At 31.1% G+C, this 10,924-nt stretch overlaps 1 protein-coding gene across 6 annotated transcripts; it reads left to right on the top strand.

The window, feature by feature from the left end:
- Positions 1-295: 295 nt before the first annotated feature.
- LOC110666648 (uncharacterized) lies at positions 296-8,966 on the top strand. Of its 6 annotated transcripts, none has more exons than XM_058154343.1 (13): positions 298-668; positions 736-814; positions 907-1,061; positions 2,002-2,103; positions 2,962-3,033; positions 3,126-3,235; positions 3,347-3,420; positions 5,205-5,323; positions 5,639-5,703; positions 6,115-6,127; positions 6,211-6,291; positions 8,375-8,483; positions 8,564-8,966. In XM_058154343.1, exons 2-13 carry the CDS (start codon positions 796-798, stop codon positions 8,659-8,661), a joined length of 1,017 nt encoding a protein of 338 aa, XP_058010326.1. In that variant the 5' UTR covers positions 298-668; positions 736-795; the 3' UTR covers positions 8,662-8,966. The 6 variants fall into 6 exon arrangements, with proteins under 6 accessions (XP_058010328.1, XP_058010326.1, XP_058010327.1 ...); XM_058154344.1 differs by having other exon boundaries at positions 303-668; positions 3,339-3,420; positions 5,231-5,323; XM_058154346.1 differs by lacking the exons at positions 298-668; positions 736-814 and adding exons at positions 2,388-2,591; positions 2,684-2,797 and having other exon boundaries at positions 931-1,065.
- The last annotated feature ends 1,958 nt before the right edge of the window (positions 8,967-10,924 follow it).

Here is a 10,924-nt window from a genome sequence, read left to right as displayed (position 1 = left end):
CTCGATTTACCTTTTTTTTATTTATGATTTTTTTAATTGACTTTAAGTCATTAGAATTTTTTTTTCTTTTTTTTTTATATATAAATAAATTAATTATATAAATTATAATATATTTTAATTTTAAGAAAGTGTGTTTTAAAAAAAAGGCTTAAAATGCCAAAAATAACGATTTTGGAATAATATTTTAAATATAACTTAAATAATTTAAAGGAAAAGAGAATAGTATTACAGTAAATTAAATTTTGTTAAAGAGATAAGAGAGGGAGAGAGAAATGATTAAACGACATGAGCTCTTGCGTTCCGGTTTCAAAGTTACACATTTCCACTTCTCTGTTCGCCTCAATTACCAAAGATTCAACTTTAGAGAGTGAGCTGAGGAAAGGAGCGGAGAGCGCCATGGAGGAGCTGAAGAAGCTGGAAGAAGAGCAGAGAATGTTAATATTCATGGAGTCCCACGGCGTCGTTTCCTCTTCTAATGACGACTCTAGCCGCTTCCTCGCTAATCTAATCCTCCTCTTGGTAACTACTCATTTCCCTCCTTGAAAAATCATTCCATTTCATCCACATTTTCCTTCGCTAACACTACCCTCCTCTTGCTTTAGATAAAGCCATGTGGCGATCTTGACGTGAACAAAAAGTGCAGTTTGATTTGTGAACAGATACCTACGGTGAGAGAGAATTTTTCGCTAATCGCTCTGTCAATTTCCCAGTTAACAAGGTCAATTGTTCTCGCAGATTTCTGATTCTTTTCTCGAGCAAGCTTCGCGCTTGTTTAATTCTCAAGATCCGTTGCAAATGGAAGACAAGGTTTCAGGTTCCTTTCTACTAGCCCTTTTGCTTGTTTTCTGCCAGTTCCTTTGGTGTTTGCAATAACTTTAGAATGATATTGAAATTTAATTCTCATAGGGTATCGAAAAAGTTGTGTTGGAAATTTTCTACCACCTGTTAGTGATTGCAAAGGCGATAGAAAAGATAATGGATTGAAGCAAGAGAATTTTGAAGATATGGCTGTTGTTGGCTTGGATGCAATGCAACGAGCGAATTCTACTCTTGAGGATTTTGTAAGTGAGTTAATTGATCATTTATTAAGAAAAAAAAAAAATTGAATAGAAATAGCATGGAGGTAAAAATAACAAAGTAATCTTATATTGCGTTTGGATTCTAGGATTTGGGTTTGAAATGTGGATTACAAATATTGGATTTGGAATTTGAAATTTGAAATTCATAAATCAATTTTTTTTTTGTTTGGCTAATAAAAAGAACTTCCATGGAAGTGACTAGTAATACATTTGATTGTAGAGTTATGGATTTGAAATAACTAGGTAGAAGTAGTTATTTTAAATCTTTAGTTTTTAGTTTTTAAGTGTGTTTGGATCAAATCCAAATTCATTTTCATTTAGAATATTCAAACATTGTATAAATCCTCAGTTTCAAATCCCTCAATCCAAACATAGCATTAAATCCCTCAATCCAAACATAGCATTAAATTTTATGCCAGTCTCTAAAGGAAGATATATTTTCTGTGAATGAAAACTTTAAATCCAAAGCACTAGATCCACATTTCAATGTGCTGATTGATTCATTGAGATGAAATTTTAGTTGAACAGCAGATTTTTGGATGGCACATGTAGGATGATTATGTGAATTCTGAATTGCATAAGATAAAAAAAAAAAAAAGGAAAATTAAGTTGCATCGTTCATCAAATAATTGAAAAGAAAAAGAAATAAGAGAAAAGAATTTGTTGAGCCTTATAATAATTGATTGGGAATTACTTTAAGAGACAGCCAATCAGCCTCCTTCTTTCCAATAATGGTTGCTTAAAATAATGGCAAATTAGTATCTCAATAAATGGTCGCATTCAATAATGTTCTCGATTGTATTGTATTAAAATTTGAACGTATGTATAAAATGCTATGTTAGACAAATTGGAGATGATGAAAATTTTTTCATTGAACAATTTTGACTTGTGATTTTTTTTTTTTTCTTTTATAAATTAACAGTGCAGGTCTTATTTTATGTTTCATGGAATGGACATAAATGCGCCACAATCAATATTCAAATATTTACCTGTGCTTTCATTCACAGAATGTTACATTTATCAGGTGACTAGCTGGAGACTGTCAATCTTCTGTTATCTTCTTCTAAATAAAGGAAAAAAAGAAAAGAGAATATATTATGATCTTTTTTATCAAACTGCTGGTGTCACTTCTGAGATTATTACACCAAAATTTATGTTAGGGTCTTCTTCTCATGAGACATATTGATAGAGTAAAGAGCTTGGAAGAATGAGTATTTGATTTTTATTAACCGTTCAGATACTGTTTACAAAGAAATGAATCTTCTACTTTCTCAAGAACACTCAATCTTACCAATCTTCCTCTAACAGGAATGGGAAAAAAAAACCTGGAAATAAGAAAGTAAGAAAGATAAGAGACAATCCTCTCAGATTACGGGAAAGCAATTAAACCCTGCCCCAAGCAATGCTGCTGAAATCATTCACAAATTTCATGCCTTCCTCCTCCGCTCCCTGCTATTTATAAGTTTATCGCACATGCTTCCTCTGCTCATGCTTCACCATTTGGATCTCCAGGTGGCAATTCCTCCAAGATTCCCACTGACAAACTTGATCTCTTGGTGGCAATTCTTCCTAGATTCCCTCTGACAAACTTGATTATTTTCTAGAGCCTCCTGTCAACTCCCTGCCAACAGAATGCTTTGCGCTTCCAATTCTCCTTTTGGTCTTTGTCTTTTTCATTCGAGCCACTCTTCTCAGCGTGGTCCATATCACATATGGAAGTAAGCAATGAATTTTCCTTTGAAGAGTCATGAATTGTAAGCATGGTTAAATGTTAGTGCAATGGGATAATGCAACATAGGGACCATGAACTTTCATTTTCTGTTGCAATGTCTGTCATGATTGCACTTTTTCTTCTCTCACAGGTATTGTTTTGTTAATGCAGATGGATATTTTGAATGAAAAGATAGTGAATTTGCCAACCAACAAAGTTGCATTTCTAGAAAGAGGATATGAGGTTGAAATACTGTATAACTTTTGGGACACTTGCTGCTTAACATCTTTTGGCTGCTATATTGATTTCTACTTGGCTACATCATTGCACTCTAGATGCCGGAAGGAAATGAAAGCTGGATTGCTAAGCATATAGACGTGTTCAGAACTGATCCATTCAGATCACTAGCAGATCAACTTGAACGTCATGGCCTTCTGACGGAGAGGTACAACTTTCCATTTTTTACTGCCCTTGTCTTCTGGATCAAAGAGGGGATTTTTGATGTTTGAAATAAGGCTTTTTTCTTTGCTTTTTCATATTGGATTAAGGATTATAGAAGAATTCAGATGTGGAGAAGAGTATTGGGCTTTGGAAAGAAAGCTTTGTTCTGCACTTATGAACCAACAAGAGGTACGGAAATTAGCAAGTTTCTTTTTCTTAGATTAATCATGTCCAAATCAGCTTTTCTTTTTCTCCCTTATATATATATATATATATATATATAATTTTAATCTATCATTGTCATTTGCAAAAGCAACTGTTATATTGCCTTTTTTCGTGGTAGTTCAAGGATTCAATAAAGATATTAGTTATCATATAACTTAGAGAAATGTGAATAGTGATATAAACTCAGCTGATTAAATGAGAAAGACGTCATGGAATGGACCAATGAATATGTAGAGAATATAGTAGTTATCTGTGGAATCAAAAGGTGTATTTGGAGGCCTTAATACAAAAATATCTTTTGAAATTCAATGAGTTTGTACTACAATTCAATGGAATATAATATTTACAGAAGGAAAATGCATAAATTTTAATAAAATCTAGAATTACCTTTGTCATTTATGCCATGTCCATGAATCAATGGACAATGGCTCCAGCTACTAATATTTACATGTATTTTATAATAAACCATGTTTTAAAAACTGACCCAACTATCAAACAAAGAAGGGACGGGATTCAAAGGCTGGAGGTTCATTTGGGGTTGAACTGGGGATAAATGTTATTATAATTTTATATGTATTATAAATAGCAAAGCATTTAAGTTGATACATAAATAACAAAAGAAAAGGTTGAATATAATAGTCTCTTTCTTTATCCAAATAGAAATGTATGAGAAATGAGAATTCTCATTAATGTGTAGGATTGTATATAATATTGTGCACTTTTACACACAAGGGTGTGTACACATTATTGCTAAGAAACTTGTCAAGACTGTAAAATTCAAATTTTTGCAATCTGGATAAAACATATATAAAAATAAAACCAAAATATGCTAAGAAATTTTTATTCATATTTTTACAATGTTTATGTTTTGGAATCTTTAAAAGAAAACAGTTCTAGTTTATTTTATATGTGTTTGTATTTCATGTAAAACAAGGAAACATATATGTTAATAATTTAGATGTGGCTTGGTGGTTTCCTGCCTATTTTGACATTCCAAACATCATGAAGCCAAACTTTTTTACCAGAAAAAGAGTTTCATAACATATTTCAGAAATAACCAAGCTGGTGCCAAATATTTTATGAGCAGAACTGAGAAGCCACAAGGAAATTGGGAAACTAAGTTAAGAGTTTAAGAACAGAGTTATGAAAACTGCAGGAAAATTGCTGATTTGAAGTGAAAATCTATTAAGCTTCCATAAAAGAAGTGGCGGTATAAATTTTGCTTAAGTTTAGTATTTAAGTTTGGTTTTGATATTTAGTGCCTGCATAAACATTCCATTTTTTTTCCTTGTTTGCTTTTTATCAATAAATGGGAACTTTATGCCAATTACATTTCAGTAAGAAATGGTAGAGAACAAATAAATCCAATCATTATTTGGTTGCTATCCCCAACCAGCAAAAAAAAACCTTATAGGCGAGTTGGTATCATCATTTAGTTGCATATTGTTTTCTGGTTCACTTGACAACTTGAACAAAATGCCTACTCACCATACAGTAATTTGGTCACAAAGCTCCTCTTTCTCTCCATGTCTACTTGAAAAAACAGAAAAGAAAAGAAAAGAAAAGAGGAAGAATATTGAATGTGATTTATAAGTTGATCCCTTTCTGAGCAATTAAGGATTTTTTAAGCATATTCTTATGTTCCACGCTCTACGAAGCAAATAGGAGTTTAATAATGCTAAATTTGTTTTGTTCTGAATTTTTTTTGGATTGGATTGGCAGTGAAATCTAGGCTTGCTTCTGCTTAGGTTTTGATCATAAACTTGTCTCTCAGATCTCTACTGAAGATGTAATGAAGGCAATCCATCTGAAATCCTTTGATTATCGAGTATTGAATCTTCTTCTGTACCAGTTAAGAGGAGAAAAGGTGCTTCCATTTTAGTGAGTTTAGATATTTGACATTTATATTGCTTTTTTCATGAACTACATAATTGCTTCTTCTCCTGGGATGTAACTTGAAAATACTTTCATTCACTCTTTTGTGCTATGATCAGTAAAGGAAATGCAATGTTGCTGGTTTTTATGTCAAATTCTACTCATTGACATCAGAGTCATCATTTCTGTGTCTTCTGAAGTCCATAAAACAATTTTATGTCACAGCTTGTCATTTACTGCAAATTTTTCCTGAATATGAATTAATATGGTTAGTACTTTCCCCGTTTTCTTTGAAGCTGTTTTGAAGGTGAATGACTTGCATATGGAATTCCTATCGATCTCAGAATTTCTAGTGGAAGTATCTGATGACCTGTAAGTGCTTTTCTTTTGTGTTTTTTGAGCAATTTATTCTCATTCCGTGTGGAAAATTTAAGGGTTTTTTTTTTTTTGGTTGTCTCTCTTTCCAGTTATGCAAGATAAGTAATTTTGCCCCAAAAAAAAGGGTATTAAAATGTACATTGTATCCCTTTTTTTGCAAAAGTACATTAGCTACGTATACTGTATGCCTTTGTAATTTCAAAAGACCTCTGCTTAAGTTCTGGAACCTCTGTCATGTGCTGTCCCTTGCTTGAGTGGTAAAAAATGCAGTTATTGTTTAATCTGTTTGAGCTATTTTTCATTTTTTTTGTTGTCATTGGGTTCTCTAATGATTTCATTATTGAATGTTATTATGTTCCAAGCATTATCAGTTCAACTAATGCTGAGTTGATGCTAACGTTGTAGGTTTGACTATGAGGTGAGTGACTTTTACCTATGAATTATCTGGTTCCATTTAATTTGTCTTTGTCTCATTGCTAAAAACTGTAATAAATTGTCTAGGATGATGTGCTAGAGAATAATTTCAACATCTTGCGCATGTTTGTCAGAATATATGGACCTTCAACAGCCCCAGTTATGCTGGTGAGTAGTCAAAGCAGTTCCTTAAACATTTTTTAATGGATAAATTTCACCCACCATTCCTCAACTTAGGGTGTTGTAACAATATTGTCTCTAAACGTCAATTAGTATAACAAAACTCCTTAGACTTTGATTTGAGCATCACTGTAGTCCTTGCTTGAATCGGTTATTTGTCCAGCAAAATACTGATTTGGACATCCACATCAGCATATTTTATAACAGTTTAATATTTTTAATTTTTATAAATTTAATTCTCTCCTCTCCCACATTTCTCTCTCTATGTCTTCCTGCCATCTCCTCCTCTCTCTCTCTCTCTCTCTCTCTCTCTCTCTCTCTCTTGTCCCCCCATCCTATCTTCATCTTCTTCCCCAATTTTGTTTTTCAAAGAAGTGATGATAAATTCTTTTCTTTTTTGCAACCCATGTAGACCCTCTAATATCTCACCTCTAATAATAATCGGCCATTGAAGAGATCAGTGAGATGCTGTTCTGGCATGCCAATGTCCACTGGGCTTTATATGAATCTAGGGAGTTTCTTCACTTGTGTACAGACCTGTGCCTAAACAAGACCTATTTAAAATCTGGTAGGCGGTGACGGTGGTGGCAGCAGTGGTTGTGCAACGATAGTGGTGAATGGTAGTAGGGAAGGATTTGGGGGGTTCACTACAGAGTTTACGGTGGTGAGAAAACTGGGCTTCCTTTTTTAGGGAATAATTTTGGGCATTGTATTGAGAAAGAGGGAGAAGTGGATAAAGGTGAAAAAAAAAAAAAAATATATATATATATATATATATATAATAAAGGAATTAAGAATGTTTTGATAGAGGGAAAAAATAAAAGGAAAATGAGACTCTAACGTGGGAGAGAGGGAGAGTGAAACCATAGGAATTAGAACTTGCAATAACCGAAAATTTAAAGCAAGAAAGGGAACAGAAAAGGAAAATCCTTGAAATAATTGCTTATTTCTCTCTATTTTGTTGCTTGTTAATCTTATTTTTTTGTGGAAGTCTAGGATAAAATGATGAAATATGAAATTGATATCCTTTTGCTGGGAAATTTTTGAAACCATCGGAGTGCAAATCGGGGCAAAATTTTTCATATATTTTTTTTGAAGGCCAGAGAAAAGGATGTAGGAAGGGGAAGAAGAGCGAGGATACAGGGAGAAGGAGGAAATAGCAGGAGAGAGATGGGAAAGAAGAAAAGTGAGAGGAGAGAGTGAATAAATTAATGAAAATTAAAAAAAAAAACTATAAAATATGCTGAGGTGGATTTCCATGTCTCTGTCTCACCAGAAAAGTAATTGGCGTCAAGCAAGAAGGATTTTAGTGATAATCAAATTGAAGTCCAAGGAGTTTTGTGATAAAAATATGTTTAGACAGTGGGTGAAATTTATGCTATTTTTAATAGAGAATTATATCTCCGTTTGGAACATAAATTTTGCCTAGAGGATTTTATCGCAGTTTGGAACATGAGTTTTGCTGTCATATGACTATCTTTCAAATGCCAATGTGAACAAGTCTTGTAGTAGGGCTGTCCTCACTTTTTATTTGTCTTAGAAAGAGTTCTGCTTTTGCAAGTTTGTATTGAGGCAAATACTTACCGGATAGATACTAGGCTCTGAAGTCTGAACTCATTTTGGAATATGATAAGCCTTGGCAAAGCCATAACATGTCATTGTTATGGCTCAACTTTTTTGGAACTAATGATGGACGAATAATCAATATCTGTTTTCCTAATTTTTGGAAATCATTCAATGTCTATTCAGTTTCACAATGAATTAATTGTGATTGGATTTGTTTAATGTCTGGTTTGAAGTTTGAACCAGAATATCTTTGGGGCCTGAGCTGAGGCCAAATGATAGAGCCTAGCTCATTAACTAGTGCCCGCAGCTGAATAGCATATGTAAATCTCAAGTTCAACCCACTTTGGAGGTAGGTCTAGGTTGGTTCGGATGCGAAGGCAGAACCTCTTACAAGTCTTTTTTCACAGATTGATTCAGACAGGTTGCTAAACTAGCTGTAATGAAACATGAACTCGATTGCCCAGAAATATTCTGTAGAAATAGATTTTCTGTTTGTCCTTTTCAGGCAAAGTACATTGCCGAGGCTGAAGAGAAGTATGACTCTTTGCTGAAAACTTTGGATCCACAACTGTGCTCAAGTTACCAGAGGAGATGCGAGGAAGCTACTAAAGAAGGTAAATTCTTTTTATCAAAGTTTGCATCATAATTTGGACTAATTCTCAGGTTTGATTTGTTTAATGTACTTAAAAAATAGGTGGGAATATCTCTGGACATCCTCTTGGAACATGGAGTATACCACCTCTGATAATAGATGAAGAATTGCATCGATCAAACTATTTAAATTCTAAATGAATAATGGCCACCTCCAGGTTGAGATCAAACCCTAAGCCTTTTTGAAATACAAAATCCAAACCTACTTTACTAATCAGCGAGCATGGGCCCCAGCCCCCACTTAATGGTGTTCCAACTCAAATTCACTGATGTTTTTGAACCAAACATAAAAGGGTTGTGCAGAAACTTTTGTACTTTTCATACGCTTTGTTGCTGAATTTTCTGGCATATCACATGCTTTTTGTGGAATATATTCTTTGTTATTTTCCCCCTTTTTATATTTTCCCCTCATGAAATCTAGCGTAGCTAAAAATTTGGAGGTTATATATTTTTCTGTTGGTGAGCTTGTCCCTATTTTGAGATCTGGTCAGTGCCAGTGGTCAGCTTAGGAAGGATGATAATGGTTATCCAAGATAAGTACTTTATTCAAACTTGTTTCAGATCATATTAAAATTTATTCTTCATTATTTGAGCTTGTTTCAAATGTGATTATTATTATTCGAAAAATATTTGAATCCACTTGATTTTATATATTTTAATTAATAGTCTATATAATAATTATTTTTAATAATAATTTATATTTTAAAAAATTAATAATTTCATAAAATATTTAATTTTTATTTTATTTAAAATAAGATGTATAAATATTTATAAATATAGTTATGAAAATATATATTTTATATTTAATTAAATATTTATATAAACAGAGAGTAATTGATATTTAATATGTAAAATTCAAACTTGATACGAATATTATTCTTTAAACTCAGAATCTATTTCAAATTCAATTATATATTATTCAAATATGTCATATTAAGATTTAATCGGATTGAGTATCTGTAAAAACCTGATCCGAGTTAGCCATTTCTATATTATGGAGAGGTTATACAATGCTTTTAATATATATATATATATCTCTTACAAACCTTAAATTTATTCTTATCAAATTTTATTTTTCAAGAAATATTGTATAAATTTCTCTCATTGGATATGGACTTGTTTGATTTAATTAATTACTGGACATTGTTGATAAGTGATTGATAGTTGTTGATGGTAATTAATAATTGATAGTTGTTGATGGTAATTAATAATTGATAGACAATTATAATTGATATATTTTAAATGCATGTTTAAACTATATTTGGTTATTATGAACATATTTAAAATGAGTAATAAGGATATGTATAATACAATTATTAATATATATATATATATATATATATATATATATATTTATCATATATGAACGAATATTAAATTAATTTAATTATTATTTATAATATTTTTATATTTACCTTTTATTTCTTATGAATTTAAATTATTTATCGATATAAAAAATAATTTAAAGGCAAAAATTGTGTAATTAATAAATTTAAAAAGAGTGATGTAGTCTAAATAAAAAATAAATTCAAACAATTACTGGTTGATGAGAAACAATTAAAAAATAAAATTAATACAAACTGCAGTTGATAATTATAATGTTAATGAGTTTATCAAATAGGTTGATTTACTTATTTATTTTGATGTGTTTACCAAACAAGTTAATTTGTTTATTTAGATGTCTTTCAATTGACCGTTATAATAAACAAGGTAATATAAGTGGTTCTTTGGATAGCATATGGTAGTTAAACAACAAACCTATTTGATAACTCTATCCAAACTATAGTTAGGTCGATTTATCAATTATTAACTATGATTTGTGTCAGTTCTATTTTTAGATATTAATTTATTTACTTTTATTTTTTATTTAAAATATATTATATTTTTAAAATTTATTAATTATAAAATTTTGTTTTTAAACCTTGTTTATTTCACGAAAAATATTTTTAAAAAAAATATTTTTCACATTTTTTAGCGTTTGGAACCTTTAGAAAATGGATTAATGAAAAATATTTTTCTGATAAAAAAAAATTAAGCTATTTTTAAATAAAATGACTTATTATTTTCAAAATAGGAAGTCATTTTCTATTTTTTAAATTTTGATAATCTTATTTAATTGTGAAAATATTTGTACATACATGACAAATAATGATAAATATTTTCATGGAAAATATTTTTTTAGAAAACATTTTTCATAGAAAATAAAATTATTTTCTATGAAATAAATGGAGTCTAAATTAATTTTTCAACTCAACTCAACTCAACTCAACTAAGCTTTTATCCCAAAAATTTAGGGTCGGCTATATGGATTCGCTTTCTCCACTCTGAATGAGTTTGGGTTAAATCCTCAGAAATATGTAACGCTTCTATGTCATATTGTACTACTCTCCTCCAAGTCAATTTA

The sequence above is a fragment of the Hevea brasiliensis genome, chromosome 10, assembly GCF_030052815.1.
Source record: "Hevea brasiliensis isolate MT/VB/25A 57/8 chromosome 10, ASM3005281v1, whole genome shotgun sequence".
Taxonomy (NCBI): Eukaryota; Viridiplantae; Streptophyta; class Magnoliopsida; order Malpighiales; family Euphorbiaceae; genus Hevea; species Hevea brasiliensis.
The sequence above is the reverse complement of the archived record's forward strand: the minus strand, read 5'-3'. Positions and strand labels throughout refer to the sequence as shown.